Source organism: Boleophthalmus pectinirostris, unplaced genomic scaffold, assembly GCF_026225935.1.
Source record: "Boleophthalmus pectinirostris isolate CB_2022bp ecotype Guang Dong unplaced genomic scaffold, ASM2622593v1 HiC_scaffold_19, whole genome shotgun sequence".
Lineage (NCBI taxonomy): Eukaryota > Metazoa > Chordata > Actinopteri > Gobiiformes > Gobiidae > Boleophthalmus > Boleophthalmus pectinirostris.
In genome coordinates, this window is record NW_026571140.1 from 34,577,885 (window position 1) to 34,597,224 (window position 19,340).

General features: G+C 39.2%; 1 protein-coding gene across 1 annotated transcript; it reads right to left on the reverse strand.

The window, feature by feature from the left end:
* Positions 1-7,654: 7,654 nt before the first annotated feature.
* Positions 7,655-13,197, reverse strand: LOC110156643 (E3 ubiquitin-protein ligase MARCHF3-like). The gene is made up of 4 exons (XM_020920848.1): positions 13,016-13,197; positions 11,817-12,012; positions 8,732-8,938; positions 7,655-7,819 (listed from the first exon to the last, which is right to left on the reverse strand). Exons 1-4 carry the CDS (start codon positions 13,195-13,197, stop codon positions 7,655-7,657), a joined length of 750 nt encoding a protein of 249 aa, XP_020776507.1.
* Between the last annotated feature and the right edge of the window lie 6,143 nt (positions 13,198-19,340).

Below are 19,340 nucleotides of genomic sequence, written 5' to 3' on the forward strand. Positions count from 1 at the left end.
TATGACTCGTTTTGTGATTATTTTCGATATGCAGGTTTTGTTGAAAAAATGTGAAAATGTTCTTCACAATTACAAATACATGTATTGTTCATTTTATTATACTTAGAGTTTATCAAGCTTGGGTGCGTGTGTCAAAATTTTCTGTAGTAAATATAAACCAGTTTTTACATTTAGTCAAGTGGCAGGTTTGAAGAAAAGTTTAAACTAGAAAAGCAGTCAGAGAGCGCAGACCTCCGCCAAGGACTACCCCCATTTTTTATATAAATTGCGATCAAATCAGTCTTCTGGATCAGATCCGGATCAGCCTTTGGAATATGAAAGAGGATCCCATTGTCCATCCCTGAGTCAAATTTCATGGGGTTTGGTCAATAATTAAAGATACTGAGAAACAAAATTTTTGGCCCCATTTACCACAATGTTAACTAAAATTTCAAAGTGATCCAGAATCCAGGATTTCTTCCGGATCACCCCCAAAATGAAATCAGTTCTTCCCTTTCACATTTCCAACAAATCCTGAAAATTTCATCAAAATCGGTCCATAACTTTTTGAGTTATGTTGCTAACAGACAAACAAACAGACAAACTTGTCCCGTGCAAGTAGTGACCAGACGTCCCTACTTGCACGGGACAGTCCCAGTTCTGAGCCCTGTGTCAGATTTATACAAAACCAGTCCCCAAGAAATGGCCCATGTGACCCTATTTTGACAAATTTGATCTAAACCAGGACTACATCAGGTCTAAACCAGGACTATCACAAATTTTAGACCAATCTGATCCCCGCCAACAGAAAAGAGGAACATAAATTGTCATTTGTTTTGCTGAAATACAGAAATTTGTGTTTGCAAATGACCAAACAAAAAAGATTCAGCAACAGAAGTCCCTCGGGTCATGACTGACACGAGAATGCACAATTTTACATGCTCATTTCACAATTTAATTTATACCATTCATCCCAACCCGGGTGTGTCCCAGTTTAGAAGTTTGAAAATCTGATCACCGAGCCGAACTTACAAAATTCTATCCAAAACGCAGGAACCATTTCTGAATTTTTCTGCTTTTTGTTTTGTTAGGTTAATGTTTAAAATGAAAAAAAACAAACAAAAAAAACCCCCAATAAAACATTTGTTGATTGATGTTTTTACACAATAGTCATTTGTAACTAATGAAATGGATGAGCTTTGGCCCTTGTTTACAGAACGGTTCTGTCGTTCTCTCTGCTGCTCATGTCCAACCAGGAAGTAAAATTATAAACTTACTCAACTTACTCAGGGACTAAATTATACTAAGAATCTTAAAATTTGTTCATATTAAGTCAAAGGGCCTTTCTATATCACACAAAACTGATTTATATGAGCTTTAAGCCATGTTAGGATGTTGTTAACTCCTCAAAAATATCTGAGGTGTTTTGTTTCATTCACACACGTTTGAGTAACTATTAGTCTGTCTACATTTCCAAAGCTCAAAATGCTCTGTTCCACCTTGTGATGTCATCAATTACAGTAGAAGTTTTCAAGTTAACAGCTCCTTTTACCTTTAATTAATTAGAGATTGGCAATTCCTGGGATGAAATTATACAAAGTTGTACACTGCAAAAAAAAAAAAAAAAAAAAAAAAACTTGGCCAAAATTTAAGATGTAAACACTTAAATGGATCAGAAAATGGCTTGATTCTATTTGTTTCCTCACGATTGAAACATAATTTTGCAGATGTTAAATTTTAAAGTAAAATGTTTTGCATTGCTATCTAAAGCACTTTGGCAACAGTTTTGTTTATAAAATGTGATGTACAGATAAAGTTTGATTGGATAAAAGCCATGAAATTATCTGTCCATGCAGCAAGATCATTTTACTTGACAAGTTATCTTAAAATAAACTACCTCTTGACTAGAATGAAGCAGCCTCAGAACTAGTAAGTCGATAATAAATCTGAAAACGAGATGAATAACCTGATACAAGTTTTAACATCTTGGTGAGATCAGAAGAAAAATTGCAGTCTGAAGTTTAAGAACACAATGATGCACGTCCTGTATTACCATGTGACATCACAAGGTGGATCTGAGTGTTTTCTGAAGAAGAACTCAGCCTTAATACGCAGGGTTTTTGTGTTAAACATGCGTGAATGAAACAAAACACAATTCCAGGTCTGTTTTTGATGAGGAAAACAACATTAGAACATCAGAAAATAGTGCAATATGTGCAGTGTTGGGAAGGTTACTTTTAAATGTATTCCCCTACAGATTACAGGTTACAGACCCCAAAATGTAGTTTGTAACGTAATCCATTAAGGTACTTAAAGTGAGTAACGTAATCTGAATACTTTGGATTACTTGATTTGCTGTAGAGAAGCAAAGACGAGGAAATCGTAATATAAAATGTTTTGTTTGCTAAAAGACAAAAGTCCAAACTTAACCAAATTAAAAATATTATTGATAGAAGAAGAGGAGACATCCTGTTAAATCCTGTTTGAGACACAGTTTAGACCTGGTTTTAGTCCTGGTTTAGACCTGGTTTAGACCTGGTTTTAGTCCTGATTTAGACCTGGTTTAGACCTGGTTTTAGTCCTGGTTTAGACCTGGTTTAGACCTGGTTTTAGTCCTGGTTTAGACTGGTTTTAGACCTGGTTTTAGTCCTGGTTTAGACTGGTTTAGACTGGTTTTAGTCCTGGTTTACTGGTTTAACCTGGTTTAGTCCTGGTTTAGACCTGGACCTGGTTTTAGTCCTGATTTACCTGGTTTAGACCTGGTTTTAGTTTAGACCTGGTTTTAGTCCTGGTTTTAGTCCTGGTTTAGATCTGGTTTAGTCCTGGTTTTAGTCCTGTTTAGACCTGGTTTAGACCTGGTTTAGTCCTGGTTTAGACCTGGTTTAGACCTGGTTTTAGACCTGGTTTTAGTCCTGATTTAGACCTGGTTTTAGACCTGGTTTTAGTCCTGTTTTAGTCTTGGTTTAGTCCTGGTTTAGTCCTGGTTTAGTCCTGGTTTAGATCTGGTTTAGTCCTGGTTTAGACCTGGTTTTAGTCCTGGTTTTAGTCTTGGTTTAGTCCTGGTTTAGTCTTTTAGTCCTGGTTTTAGTCTTGGTTTAGTCCCGGTTTTAGTCCTGGTTTAGACCTGGTTTTAGACCTGGTTTAGTCCCGGTTTTAGTCCTGGTTTAGTCCTGGTTTTAGTCCTGGTTTTAGTCCTGTTTAGACCTGGTTTAGTCCTGGTTTAGATCTGGTTTAGTCCTGGTTTAGACCTGGTTTTAGTCCTGGTTTTAGTCTTGGTTTAGTCCTGGTTTTTAGTCTTGGTTTAGTCCCGGTTTTAGTCCTGGATTAGTCCTGGTTTTAGTCCTGGTTTAGACCTGGTTTTAGACCTGGTTTAGTCCCGGTTTTAGTCCTGGTTTTAGTCCTGGTTTTAGTCCTGGTTTAGTCCTGGTTTTAGTCCTGGTTTAGTCCTGGTTTAGTCCTGGTTTAGACCTGGTTTAGACCTGGTTTAGACCTGTGTAATCCATTTATTTCAACAAAGTAACTGTAATCCAATTACCACTCACTGAAACAGTAACTGTAACTGAATACAGTTACTCATAATTTGTACTCTGATTACATAACTCCTGTACATGTAATCTGTTACTCCCCAACACTGAATATGGGCCATTTAACTACTTTTTTTTTTTTTTTTTTTTTTTGGTGTAAATGAGTTGTGCAAACTGTCTACACACAGAAATCACTTAAAAATCCAGTGAAGTTTTAAATGTGACTAAAGACTAAAGACTGAAGAGCGTCTAATGAGAAGTATCAGCGTCATGTGAGATCAGACCATCACGTGTTTGAGAAGTGCATGACTCAAGAGCACAACAATGTGAGGAGTATTCAACTATGTCAAGCAGCTGAGGAACAAACACAGAATTAGTATTTGAGGTTTTATTTTTTGTTCTTCCAAATGTTCATCGTCGTATAAAAGGAAAATTGGGTGTTTAAAGTCAGAGGAGTTTATTTGAATGTCCAATATTACACAAACTATTAAAACAAACTGAACCTGATGAAAAAATATAAAGACTTTTCATGTTTGGTCTTTCACATGCAAAGACATTTTCCACTTTTACCATCCTACAGTAACACAGCAACGTGTCCTTACAAGTTCTTGCTTTCTAAAATGACGACAATGGCGCCATCTGCTGGTGAACATGTAAAACTGCAATAACACAACCTCCAGTTAAGACTTTAAAGAAGCAGATTTTGGATTTTTAAATTTTATTATTATTTTTTTGAGCAGCTACCGAAATCTGATATTTACCGATATGGCTGTCAGTCAATAACAAATATTAAAAAGCCACAAAAGGCCCACAAATGTCTCATAAGTTGAAATATATACTGTAGATCACAAATTTTTCACTTGAGTAAAAGTATAGAAAAAAATCCCGCATTCTGTCTTCCTTGCAAATTGTGAGATTTATTAGGACAAACCACGCAACATTTCGGTGCTAAGCCATCGGGCAAATAGTTCGCTTGATGAAGACGTAGTGCCGAAACGTTGCACGGTTTGTCCTAATAAATCTCACAATTTGCAAGTAAGACGGTATGCAGGATTTTTCTCTATGTTCTTGGGCTGCTCCATCTCCTCCAACGCACTCGCCTCAAGTAACTGATGTGCTCTCGGTATAATATTATCACGATACGCATCTCACGGTACGATATTTATTGTGATATTTTCGAGAGGCTGATATAATTGTAGATATGGCACTTTTTTGCTTTTAAAATACCCTGACAAGATTTTGGTGTAAATTATTTTTGTCATAATCCCAAGAATTCAAGTCAGAAACATATTTCTTCATGTTGTCTGTGCTGAAATGAATCATGGGATATGTAGTTCCCAATGTTTATAAGCGTTGCTGCTATAAAGTCATGCATTTAAGCAAAGTAACTTGTGATTTGATATATTTTAACAGCCCATGATATTATTGTGAGACTTTTGACGATATGATATGACAGTATTTTGGTTATTGTTACACTCCTATATTTAGCTGATGGTTGTGTAAACATACAGCCTTTTTTAAGACTAATTGCTCTTCTTTTTCCATGTTCCTGTTAAAAAAAAGACAAATCTGATATTGGAACAGATTTCCTAGAGGCGAGTCAACGAATAATGGCCTAACTGCGGCAATTTGAGCAGCTTCAAGTTCGTAAAGTTCAATATAAAATTCACAGTCTTCCAAAAATAACATCAGTCATTGGAACGTCTCAATAGTCCAGCGCAAAGTCCTACATCAACTAGCTGTCCTTTTGGAAAAATTTTCAAAATAGATGATCCTCCATTTTGCTTTCGTCAATATAAAAAAATAAAAGTAATCCGTGAGTTGAACCAATGTGTCTCTAAAAATTCTACCTTAAAACGAAGATTGTTCATTGCAATTCTTGACGCAGGAGCTCAGACTTCACACAGGCTCAGCGCTGAATTGTGACTTTGCAAAAGATTGTCGTCAGTTGTTTAAAGCCAAAAGGGGTTGATTGTTGATCCATTTTTGGTCACAGGGAAGGCAGATTAAAATAGCCATAAAAATGTAACTAATCTACTTTGACACTGCGAATGTAAAGGTGCACGGTGTAACGTTTTGGTTGGGGGTTCGTCACCTGCTTGTTTCTGTAGATATGTCACTTTCTCTGTCTGAAATGTTCCACAGTATGACATTAAACACCTCTACCTTAGATTTAGTCAGTTACAGGTGGTTTTATAGCTCAAAAAACGTGGAAAAACAGACATTCTGACTGCGTTCTGACCTGTAACTTGGTCTGGTTTGGTCTCCAGAAAGGTTTAATGCCGTACTCTCCATGTACAAAATCATTTGACGGACCCTCCACCAGAAAAGTTACACAATGCACCTTTAAATACATCCAAATTAAAACTACACTATTGAATTATCTATTAAAAATGAGGGAGATCCATGTGAGGTAGGTGACATTGTCCATTCCCAAAACTGCAGCTCCTGTGCAGTGGTCTGAGATGATTGGAGACTCTCCAAGATTCTCACCTCTTGTTTATGTAAAGCTATAAACTGCATTGAAATAATATCAAAATTTTCCAATGTTTAAAAAAAAGCAGCTTGTAAGACACACAAAGTACAAAAATATAATAGAAAAGCTTTCTAGACGTCCCCTATGTTGGACCTGTAGATGTTCTCCATGTTTGGATCTGTAGATGTTCCTTCATGGCTGCATCTTAATTCTCTTTCCTCTCTTCCTTCTCCTTGATTCCTCTCCTCGATCCTCCATTTTTCAGCTCTCCATCAGATGTGTCATATTAAGTGTGTCCCAAAGAAACCACACAAGGAAGGAGTAAACCTGAGGGAGGCTTCAGGAGGCAGACATCAGAAAAAAGAATCAAACTTTTTTGGTCTCAGTGAGGAGTTTATGTCCTCTCTCCTCGCTTTGTCTCCTCTGTGGATTGGACTTCTTCACCCATTTCCTGCAGAATCCCGAAGAGGAATCAAGGAGAAGGAACAGAGGAAAGAGAATTAAGACGTGGCCCCAGTTGGACCTGTAAATGTTCTCCATGTTGGACCTGTAGATGTCCTCCATGTTGGACCTGTAGATGTCCTCCATGTTGGACCTGTAGATGTCCCCCATGTTGGACCTGTAGATGTCCTCCATGTTGGACCTGTAGATGTTCTCCATGTTGGACCTGTAGATGTTCTCCATGTTGGACCTGTAGATGTCCCCCATGTTGGACCTGTAGATGTTCTCCATGTTGGACCTGTAGATGTTCTCCATGTTGGACCTGTAGATGTCCCCATGTTGGACCTGTAGATGTCCCCCATGTTGGACCTGTAGATGTCCCCATGTTGGACCTGTAGATGTCCTCCATGTTGGACCTGTAGATGTTCCTCCATGTTGGACCTGTAGATGTCTCCATGTTGGCTGTAGATGTGCAGTTGGACCTGTAGTTGTCCTCCATGTTGGACCTGTAGATGTCTCCATGTTGGACCTGTGATTCCCCCATGTTGGACCTGTAGATGTCCCCCATGTTGGACCTGTAGATGTTCTCCATGTTGGACCTGTAGATGTCCTCCATGTTGGACCTGTAGATGTTCTCCATGTTGGACCTGTACATGTTCTCCATGTTGGACCTGTAGATGTCCTCCATGTTGGACCTGTAGATGTCCCCCATGTTGGACCTGTAGATGTCCTCCATGTTGGACCTGTAGATGTCCCCCATGTTGGACCTGTAGATGTCCTCCATGTTGGACCTGTAGATGTCCCCCATGTTGGACCTGTAGATGTCCCCCATGTTGGACCTTTAGATGTTCTCCATGTTGAACCTGTAGTTGTCCTTCATGTTGGACCTGTAGATGTTCTCCATGTTGGACCTGTACATGTTCTTCATGTTGGACCTGTAGTTGTCCTCCATGTTGGACCTGTAGATGTCCCCCATGTTGGACCTGTAGATGTTCTCCATGTTGGACCTGTAGATGTCCCCCATGTTGGACCTGTAGATGTTCCCCATGTTGGACCTGTAGATGTCCTCCATGTTGGACCTGTAGATGTTCTCCATGTTGGACCTGTAGATGTTCTCCATGTTGGACCTGTAGATGTTCTCCATGTTGGACCTGTAGATGTTCTCCATGTTGGACCTGTAGATGTCCTCCATGTTGGACCTGTAGATGTTCTCCATGTTGGATCTCTTGGTGGGTCACACTATGGTCTCCTTGTTGGTGGTTTTGTCCGCAGTCTCTCGGGGCACAGTTTGCTGGTTTGGTTCTGGCTCAGAGGAGCAGGAGGAAGGGATCTTTAGTCTCACTCTTTGGTCTGTGGTCCTCCATGTTCTGTACAGGTGAAGGTGGTACCGCACGGACACCTGCGCAACACAAAGGATTTTTTTTTTAACTTTGAATATATAAAATGAGCTGAAACTGATCGACCTTCATTTAAAACTCCTCCTGAATTTAAGGATCCAGTTTTCAAAGGGGCCCTACTCTTCATCACACCATAATAACGATATATTGCTGCAGAGAAATATCTCGATAAACGATAATATGGAACAGGGGTCACCAACACGATGTTTACGGTGTTCTTTTTTAATCACCCTTGCATTTATATAGATTTAAAAATGTGTTCAGTATACATGAAGTTTAGATAAGCGATTTAGATGAGATGATTTTTTTTTTTCTTTTACATTTTTTGCACTTACAGTTTATGCAAATGAGCCATGCGGTTTTAAATTTAGTTTCTGTAAAACATAAACAAATATGTGCAAACCTGCATTAAATCAAACGGGCTGAATTGGCTCTATATTGGTTATGGTTTACATGACTATCGATGTGAATGTTTGTGTCGAGAGAATAATTTTAGAAGTTAAACCAATTTTGCATTTGAAGGATTTATGTCTGAGCAGCAGCGAGTTGTACTTCCTGATAGAAAGTTTGGCAGCGGCGGACTGATATATGAGAAAATAGTCCCTCAACATGCGACGATTCATGCGATACAAGGTTAGTTTTATTTCAAACATTATTCTATCAACACAGACATTTACATCGACAGTCTGGTGTAATAATAGATTTTCTTCGGGTGTTTTGTGGAGTGGGTAAGACTGTTTTTAGTGGCAGGATAACTATGGCCATTGACATGCACTAGCCTAGCACCAGCGACCTCTGCAAATACAAGGACTGGACGGAATATTTCAAAAACTGTCTCCAACACTCTAACAAAATTCCAAACTGTCCCTTTAGCCCCTGATCTCCAGATTGAACTGTGAGTAAAGTGTCCGTACTATGCTCCAGAAGACGTAGATGGTGAGCAGTGACACAGTGAGCAGCATCAGCCCCAGGGCCTCGGCGGCGTTGGTGAAGTAAAGGTCTCTGGCTCCCTGAACGCAGAGCCAGCCCGACAGACTGGAGAGAGGAGTGATGAAGAGGAAGCAGAGCAGGTCCCCCACGAGAGTGCGCCTCTGCTGCTGCACGGACGAAGCACACAGCCACTGTAAGAGACAGAGAGGGAAGAGAGCGTTTAATGGGGAAAATCTGACCTAAATTAGAGAATGAAAAATACTTGTTAGTGCTCACGTTTTTGTCATTCAGTTAGACAATTTTGCATTTAATTCTTAGTTTCACATTTACTAAGAAAAGGCAGCAACCAACCTCTAGGATAGTTTGTTTGTAGCAGTAAAACTACCAAGTCAATCCATGGGTTTTAGAATAGACCTTTTTCACAATGGCTGGAAGTACTGCGATGTAGGGTAGAAGTCACTTACGTTAATGGTTTTCTATGGTGAAATATCTTTGGAAATGTCTCATGTATTTTCCACTAGCTTCATAAATTTGCCCCATCACCAAATCTTCATCCAACAAGGTCGACAAAGGACATATTCTGGTCATGAACAAAACATAAGTCGATTTTCGATATTTAATTTTAAGTATAAAATCTAGAATATAGCATGTCTGGGGAGGATCCAGGACATGCTGGAGGGACTATGTCTCTGGGCTGGCCTGGAAACACCTCAGGGTTCCCCCGGAGGAACTGGAGGAAGTGTCTGGGGTGAGGGAAGTCTGAGTCCCTGCTTATACCGCTGCCCCCGCTACCCAGCCCTGGATAAGAGGAAGAAAATGGATGGATGGATAAAACTAGAATCAGTCTGAGTTAACAAGTTACTTATTTAAGAATGACTTTTTCATGTTTTATTCATGACCATAAAGTTTTTCTCAGTAGTTCGCTAATACTAGTTGCTGTTTGCCTTTATATTTACAGTCTGTTGTTCTCTGTTCTATTGTTTTTACTATAACTTGCCTTTCAAGATGAAATGTCGGTTCCTGGTTTCTGAGTTTATCAAATAAATTCCCCCCCAAAAGTTTGACTTATTTATGTTTTTTTCTTCATTATTTTTTTGGCTGGTGCAATTTATACCCCGGAGCGACTTATAGTCTCAAAAATACGGTATGTTATATCTTTTGAATGGGAACCTAAAAGTAAGAAAAGAAAGCAGCGGACACTCATGAATAGACTTAAATCTTCATTATGCAACTTTTCTGGTGGAAGATCTGCCACCTGCTTGGAGATGTTTTTGCTTTGCCTGGAATGTTCCACACTATGGCTTTAAAGTTATCTGTCTCTCTATAAAGTGTTTTATCGCTCAAAAATACACGTAGAAGCGTCTGGGCTCTTCTTCTCGCAGATCTGAGCTGTAACTGCGTAACACTGCAGACAAAACAATGACGTCTCCATGACAGATGGTCGACCCCCCGAAAGAAAAGTTACACAATGCACTTTTAAATTACAAATGTATGAAATTTTAACACGACTTTACAACTTTTCAGTGTCTGGAAAACACATTTTATATTTTCAATCACATGTTAGTTAATTTCTCGTCCCGTTAATGTGAAATGAAGTGAAAAGTGTCTGCTCCATGTGCGCGGTGTTATGAGAGACGGCTTATTCTCAGCGCCCGAGCCTAATCATGAGATAATCACCCAGCGCCACGGGTCACTCACCCTGTCCCACACCGAGAGCACGGAGAGGGCACACCTTTAATCTGTGTATAATCTAATCTGCTTTTAGTCACCGCAGCAGGACGACCAACGTGAAGAGCCCAGGCCCCGCCCACTACGACACAAGCCCCGCCCCCTGTGACGTCATCGGGCCATTGAGAAAAAGGCCCGGACTCGGCGCTGGGGTTAAGTGGATGGACGTCTAAAAGAGTCAGAGGCAGTGTCGTGTCAAACGCACCTGGCTATTTTCATAACCGCTATCTGCGCCCGAGAGCTGCACGAGGAAAACACATGGACCAATAACGTCGCCATGGGAACAAGCAGGTGGCAGACGCTCCACCAGGAAAGTTACACACTGTACCTTTAAGTACATCCTACTTGTTTTCTTTATTAGAGAACAAAATGTTAGTCGACATGAATCTGTGTATCAGTAGTTCATTCATTTTTCAAAATAAAACCACAAATAAGAAAAGGAAAAAATAACTATTTTCTTTATTATTTGTCTCCAAAACCAAAATGACAAAAACAGATAATGATTCGTTTTTTCAGTTTTTGATTTTAAAACAGAACTGAACCAGGTCTAATCCAGGTCTAAATCAAAACTGATCCAGGTCTAAACCAGGTCTAATCCAGAACTGAACCAGGTCTAAAGCAGGTCTAAACCAAAATTGAACCATGTCTAAACTAGGTCTAAACCAGGACTAAACCAGTCTCAGTCCCGATTTGGTCCTGGTTTGGTCCTGGTCTCAGTCCCGGTCTCAGTCCCAGTCTCAGTTAGGGCCTGGTCCCGGTCTGGTCCCGGTCTGGTCTCAGTCTCAGTCCTGGTCTGGTCCCAGTCTGGGCTCAGTCTCAGTCCCGGTCTGGTCCCAGTCTGGTCTCAGTCTCAGACTGGTCCCAGTCTGGGCTCAGTCTCAGTCCCGGTCTGGTCCCAGTCTGGTCCCGGTCTGGCCCCAGTCTGGTCTCAGTCTCAGTCCTGGTCTGGTCCCAGTCTGGACTCAGTCTCAGTCCTGGTCTGGTCCCGGTCTGGTCCCAGTCTCAGTCCCTGTCTGATCCTGTTTTTTTTCCCGGTCTCAGTCTTGGTCTGGTCCCTGGTTTAGACCTGGTTTAATCCCATCTGGTCCCGGTCTGGTTCCAGTCTGGTTCTGGTCTCAGTCCTGATCACCCAGTCTACGTGGTCCAAGTAAAATAAAAAAATCCCAAATCTCAAAAGTGCAAAAAAGAATAAAGGTGAAACTCTCTCAGGTGCTCAGATCATTTGGAAGACTTCAATTCACCAAAACTGACCAGTGGCAGCTAAAAGTCCAGATAAGACTAACCTCCTGCTGATACAGTGTGTAATATTCAGTGTGTGTTAGTATCTCTGTCATCATTTACCTCCGTGAAAGGCTTGGGCAGTCTCTCCAGGCAGTACTGGTGCTGGCACAGCTCACAGTGGCTGCTGTTGGAGGCCGTGAGCCACAGCTCCAGGCAGCGCTGATGCACCAGAGCCAGGGTCCCCGAGCAGTCACAGGGGGAGAGCAGGGGCCCGCTCTGGGGGCCCTCATGGCAGATACGACAGAAAGGCTCCTCACTGTGACACAGAGGGAGCAGGAGACAACTTTATCTTTTATTTACACTGCAAAAACTAAAATCTAGGTGAGTTAAGATGACGTGAATTAAGAAAGTTTTATCACGATTTGGAGTTAATTTCATGTCATTGTGCCAGTCCCAGGCTCAGGGAAATGTAGGGCAGTGCTTTCCAAAGTCGCAAAAATGACTTGGAAGATGCAGCCTTTGTATTCTGTTTGAGCATTATGTTGAAGTAGATCAAATTACACAATAAAGTACTTTGTTTTTTTTAATACAACTTGTACAATTGTGTATTTGTTGTTGCCATGCTAACAAATCAGCATCCTTTGTTTTTTCTTTGCTTTGTCCAAAATTATATTTATAGTTTGTACACTGGGGAAAAAAATAAAAAATCTAGCTAAGTTAAAATGACTTGAATTAAAAACATTTTACTTGATTTTAGTAAATTTCACTTGACAAGTAAAATTATGTATCAGCAGAACAAGACTTTTTTGCACTTGCTACACTTAAAATAAGAAAAACAACAACTTTTTGCACTTAAAATAAAAAACAAAATCTAATGTTGCTTGAATTAAGAGAAACACACTTATTCCATTGGTAGATCATTTTACTTGGCAGGTTGATTCGACTCAAATAAAGTAAAATATTCTTAATTTAAGTCATTTCAACTTACCTAGATATAGATTTTTTTTTTCTCCAGTGTACAAACTGTGAGCATAATTTTGGACAAAACAAAGAAAGAATAAAGGATATTGATTTGTTAGAATAGCAACAACAAATACAGAATTGTACAAGTTCCATTAAAAAAACTATTTTATTGTGTAATTTGATCTATTTCAACACACTGCTTGAACAGAATACATAGGCTGCATCTTCCAATTTATATTTACGACCACTTTGGAAAGCACTGTCCTATCATTTCCCTGAGCCTGGGACTGGCACAAAGAGCACAGTAGGACTTATTAGGATTACGTAGGATTATTATTATTATGTGTTTATGATACCTGTCTGTGGAGGGGGTCTCATCCTCCTGGAGTTTATCTGTCGGGGGCAGCAGGTGCACCGTGGTCGTTTCTTTTTGGTTGATGTAGACTTCTTCTTTTTCTTCTTCTTGTTTGTGAGTCTGTGCTTCTGTGACCTGTCCCTCTGAGGCAGACAGCTCCCCCTGTGGCTCCTCCGCTGTCATTGCACTCACACAAGGGGCCGACCGCACATCACATCCTGCAGACCAGAAGAGCGAAGACTTTTCATTCATTCTTGCTGGCCTATGTATCATTGCGTTTAAAGTTCCTATGACGGGTTAGACTACACATTTCACTAAAACACATTATTATTGTAAGATTTCACTAAAACATTCAAACATTTTTCCCAATCTTGCCATTTTTTAAGGTTTCAAATTTGACTTCCTCATTGTAAATTTCTCTCATGTACACAGAAATTATAATTTGACAGATAATATTCTAAAAAAACACCTTTATTTTGTTGAAATTTTTTTTTAAATGTGCTTCTAGTGTCTAAATCGTGATGAACTTGTACAGAATTCTCCTTAGTGTGATCTCTCTTAACTCTCACCTTCCTTTAAATTTTCAACATATTTTCCAACTTTTCTAAACAAACTGCTCCTTCATTGGTGTAAAATTATAATTTATATTTACAGCAGGTATTACGTTAGTGAGGCTCATGCCACCTAGGTTAGGAAGGCGGTTTGCAAGAACTCTGGAAGTGCGAGTTCGGGCACCAGCCAATCAGCGACGAGCCATATATTCTGTGTTGTCAACGATTCCAGAGATTGAGGATTTAAAACCGGAACAAAGAGAACGTTTGGTGAATTTTATCAAGGGGAAAGACGATATTGTCCTTCTTCCTACGGGATTTGGCGCATTACATACGTCATGACCAAATAGCGATTTGTTAAATAAAAAAAAGTACCCGCCTACTGTCGAGCGAACGAATTTTAACGCTTAGAGGTCAGATGTTTTCCACAAAGTGAAACCAGCTGATGAATCAGGTTAGGTATTATGCCACCAACTTAAGCCAAAATGAGAGAATCATCCAAATCTGTCATGCACACTTTAACCCCTGTGTGCTCTGGTTAAACTCTTGATGATCTTATTTGTCTCCACAATTGTCACTGTGATCGGTTTAATCGTGTGTCACTCACCTCAGTCAGGAGGAGCGCGGCGTGTGTCCCTGTCCAACACACGCCTAAAGAGCCTAAGAAAAAAAACCTATAACAGTCTCTACAAAGTGGTACATCACATGGCAAAGGAGAAATTCAATTTGTCAACCGGACAAAAGTTTATTTGGTCGAATATGCTTCAGTTCTGAACTGAAGCAGCAGCTTGGATGAGCAGCGAAACATATTCAAGCAAATAAACTTGAATTTCTCCTTTTGCCATGGATTCTACCTGGACCTGACTGAGGGACTTTTCACACTCGTACACCACGTGTTTAAATCATGATTTAATTTGACATTGCACTGCCCAACCACCAAGAAAACAAATTTGCTATTTTACATTCACGGATATTCATTTGAAAATTACACAATTCAGAAAACAGATACAACTCTAAGTCAGTAGTAGTGAAAAATAAGTACTGTTGTCATGACAATTAACAACTTAAAACATAATATCCTATCTTTTTGATGAAAAGTCCTCAAAAAATGTTGCATAATACTGTAACAGGAAGCTGAAACCTGTATTTTTACATTCCAAAAACCATAGTAAATTGAGTTATTTTATTCTATTGCAGACCTTGTGGTAATTATACTCATTCACACGCTCAAAAGATATAATATTCTGAATTTTGAATTGTTAATCACTATGGAAACGACTCAAAATTTTCATTATTCTGAAACCTATGGGTACCAAAAGCAGTACAACATCACTAAAATTGAAAAATAATTCCAAAATGATAGAACTACTTATGATAAAACAATAATAATGCACGAATACAAGCACAAAAAACATGATTTAGCGACAAAAGTGGCGAATTCAAATGAGCTAATTATAATGTATTACAAAAAAGTTGAATGAATAACCTTTAACCCACTCGAATCTAGTGAAATTCTCTGCTAATAAACGAGTATTTTTTAAAGTCCAGTCTTACCTGTATCTCCAGTTGTAGCAGCTCGGACACAGACAGCTCCCGTGTGTGTGTCCGAGGGCTGCTGCAGATTAACTGTGGCCCGGACTGTCCCGCGGTGAGAATAGTCCCGGATTATAGACGGGGAGGACTCGACAGCGCCACCTGCAGCAGACACGCCCCCTCGCGCTGTGATAATCCTGTTAGGAGGAGAGGACGGTGTGCAGAGAGAGAGAGAGAGGAGGGAAAGAGGGAGAGAGGGCCGGAGAGCGGGGCCCGAGGGGGGTGTCTGGGACGGGACCGGGGGCCTCTCTCTGTCTGGAGCAAATGGAAATAGGAAGAGGAGGAAAAACAACTTATGGATACAGGGGGGGTTACACACTTAGAGGTACAGGGAATAGTAAAGTAGTACAAAAACACTGCAAAAATACATCTTAAAATGACTTTAATTTACAAACGTGTTCAAAATGGTCAATATCCCTCTGGTAATCTCACTGAAATAACTTGAAACTGAGAAAAGCAATAATAAAAAATAAAAAAAAATTACTGAAAATTGTCCAACGAAAATCAAACATTGCTTTTCACCTGTGGTTAAACAGAATCATTAGAAAAAAAACTAAATAATGAAACTGGCCTGGACAAAAAATGATAATACTCTTAACTTTATATTTTGTTGCACAACTTTTTGAGGCAAAATCTGCAAACAAACGATTTCTGTAACTGCGAACGAGACTTTCAGCACTGATCAACAGATATTTTGAACCACTACACGTGAGTATTGTATTGTACTTGTACTGTATTGTTCTGTATATTACTTTAGTACATTTGAGGATACCACATCACAGTACTTCAGTTTCATCCAAAGTATTTTTTTTAATTCTATATTGACTCTTGTGATCTTTAAGCCATGTTATAATGTTGTTACTTCATCAAAAACGCACCTACAGTTGCGCGTTTTTTTCATTTACACATGTTTTTCTTCTCAAAACGCTCCATACCACCTTGTGATGTCACGAAGCGGTCGTTTTCCAAAGCAGAAATTATAGGTAGAGCAGAGAGTTTTCAGTTTCAGCCTAAGTTTTCAGGATTTGTGTGTTAAACATGTGTGAATGAAACAAAACACAACCCCAGGTCTGTTTGTGTCGAGGAAACAACATCATAAAATTAGAAATGATCATAATATGGGCCCTTTAAAGTGTTATGTGTATTAAAGTTAAATCCTTTTTTTTTTTTTTTTTTTTTTTTGTCCACATGGCAGAGTTTTATCATGAAAGTATTTATAGACAGAGGTGGGACCAAGTCGTTGTTTTGCAAGTCTCAAGTAAGTCTCAAGTCTTTGACCTCAAGTCCCAAGTTAAATACAGGCAAGTCCAAGTCGAGTCTCGAGTCACTGGTCCGTAAGTCCAAGTCAAGTCCAAGTCGTCTGCTTTGAGCTTCAAGTCATTTCAAGTCTTTAAACCCAAGTACCATATAATATAGCTTAGATTTTTGCAATTTATATGAATTTTAAACTAAACTTACGGTATATTTGAGTTTTAAAAATGCACTTTTTTCCTTTTTAAATGTCTTGACAAGATCTAAGTGTGAATCATTACGGTGAGAATAGAAAGAATTAGAAGAAGATTTAAAAGTGCTTAACATCAGTTATTTTGTCTGAAATGGAAGGATCATGTTCTTTTGGTTCCCTCTGATTTACTGTATTGTACTGTATATTACTGTAGTACATTTAAGGATACCACATCACAGTACTTCAGTTACATCCAAAGTAACAAACGGAGAAGTGGGAGCGACATGTTCCAGTTTGTTCCTGTAAAATTAAGCACAGCATTTATCAACTGTAAAGAGAAAAGTATTTTCTAAAAACACATATTTTTTTTTGCAGAAGCATCAGGTCTTCTCAAGTCACAGGGACCTTCAAGTCCGAGTCAAGTCCCAAGTCACTGACCTTCAAGTCCAAGTCGAGTCCCAAGTCTTGGTCCATTTTATCAAGTCCTGAAAGTCTCAAGTCCTAAAAAAGTCACAATTTGCAAGTCCCCAACTCTGATTTATAGTATTAAATCGATCTGCACCTATAAATCGAAACTACACAAAAAATACAAACAAACAAAAGTCATTTAACTGCACTTTCTTGTTGTTTAGACTGTAAATTATACATTGAGTTGCCCAAAATATTAACAATAAACTCAGCACAGTGTTTTCTATTAGACTAAGAAATCTTCCCCATTTACAACAAGTTCAGATGTTCAAACATTTGTGACAAAAGTGACGTTTTTAGTTTAGTTTAGTTTAAATTGTCTATATATGTATCATTTTTGTTCTTGTCACATCTTAGACCAGGTTCGCTGAACTTGAATAACAATAATCTTTTTCAGTGTTTTTAAACGTCATTTCAATAAATAGTAAACACCGTGGGGACTTGAAAAACAGATATTTAGTTGTAATGCTTTGTTATGATGATATTTCAATAACGTGGGGTATGTTTTCTATCATATTCCATGTTATTTTTTCTCTTTATGAGGTGGATTACCAAAAAACTCCATCCATCTGCTCCTGGTCCGGTCCTTTCGTCAAATTTTAGAACCTTTTGTGAGTCAAAAAGTTTGCCCACGCCTCTCTTAGACCGCTGTTATTTTTGTAAATGCGTGAACTGAAGTAGATTACCAGCAGTATAAATAGACAATTGTAATAATTTGAGGAAGTTTCATACCTGATCCAGAGGTGCAGCGGCTGAGCGTGTGGATCTGCAGAGAGGGAGCAGTCGGCACAACCAACAGTTTGGAAAACCAGCCTCTGAAGTCAAGAGTCCTGTAGAAACTTGCGGTGAAACTAGTTTGTTTTGTTCGCAAAGGTCAGCACTCTGCAACAGGTATTTAAAAAACACAATACTCAAGTTTGGCTGTAAGAAAAATACGTAGAGAAAACCTTCACAGACTCGTCACAGGTGAATCTGCCGCAAACCAGTTTTGGATCTGTGTTTACAAAAGGACTTGTTCATGTTTGTGGATGTTCCTTTATTCTGACGGCTTTATCTATCCTCTTTGTCCAGGACGTCTTTTAAAGTTTCAGCTGGTGGGGAGGGGCTTGTGCTTCTCTTTATGGAGTTATTATTGCTTTGCCTGAATGTTCCACAGTATGGCATTAAACTGATCAGTCTTTTCCTGCTATTCCAATCCCAACGCCTTTCTCTTCTCTCTAATTTAAAGGTTGTAAAGAGGATTTTTTTAAGGGAAGAGAAATTCAGCGACAGTCCTTGTGCGCATTCAGAATTACTGTTGAAGTGACCTGTTTAGAAGTAATTCAGCGACCGACGCGTCAGTTTTTAGACCCTTCGTCTGCTTCGGTCGCGCCATCGCTGGACGAGATCTCCAAGAATCACCTCAGTTTGGCTTTGCTCCTTTTCCCCTTCTCTTCTTCTTTCAGCGACCTCAAAAAACGGACTTTCTTTTGGGGCGAACCGGTCGTGGATTCTCGTCCGCCGTCGCGACAAACTTTGTGCGAAATGCGAGGAAGCGACAGTTCGAAAAAGCCTCTAAGAACCGCCGCGTAAACCACGTAATCCCCGCGCTCCAAAGAGTCAGTTATACTAGGGAGTTTGATTGACAACCCAACAGCCAATAGAAAATGAGGGAGCCTCGTTTTCTATTGGCTGATGTTTATCTGGCCTCACTACGTCCACAGTTGATAGATTTTTTTTTTTTGGTCATCATAATTACAAAGCTGCTGCGTCTCTGTAATAGTATTTTAATCTTTCACTGACAGTTTGAAACTAAAAAAAATCCTCCATACAACCTTTAATGTCTCGCTTTTTACTTTTATGATGATGATTTATGTTTTGATTTGTTTTGATTGTTATTTTAATGTATTTTTTATTCTGTAAAGCACTTTGAATTACTTTCTGTACAAACTGTGCTAAAGAAATAAACTTGCTTTGCCTTTCCTCTCCTTGCCTCTCCACAGATCTGACCTGAAACTTGGGCTGGTGCAGTCAGCAGCTCGACTGGACAGATTTTTAATGGCAATTGTTGTTATTTAACTTGATTTAAAAAGACAAATTATTACAAAAGTTTAATGTACATATCAATTTTGTAGTAAAAGAGTTAAAATAATAAAATAGGATCTCAAATATGCAACAAAGATAAGATATTATTATTAAAACATCATCCCAACTAAATTTATTGTTTGTTAGTTGTATTATTTTATTAACTTTACATAAAAAACTAAGACCCTTTAAAGATCTCATCCTGG

Coding starts and splice junctions, on each gene's coding strand:
- LOC110156643 (XM_020920848.1), bottom strand. CDS start 13,197: ATGACAGCGGAGGAGCCACAGGGGGAGCTGTCTGCCTCAGAGGGACAG. Junction 8,939..11,816: donor TGCCCAAGCCTTTCACGGAG/GTAAATGATGAC, acceptor TGTCTCTTACAG/TGGCTGTGTGCTTCGTCCGT. Junction 7,820..8,731: donor TCTACGTCTTCTGGAGCATA/GTACGGACACTT, acceptor TGTGTTGCGCAG/GTGTCCGTGCGGTACCACCT.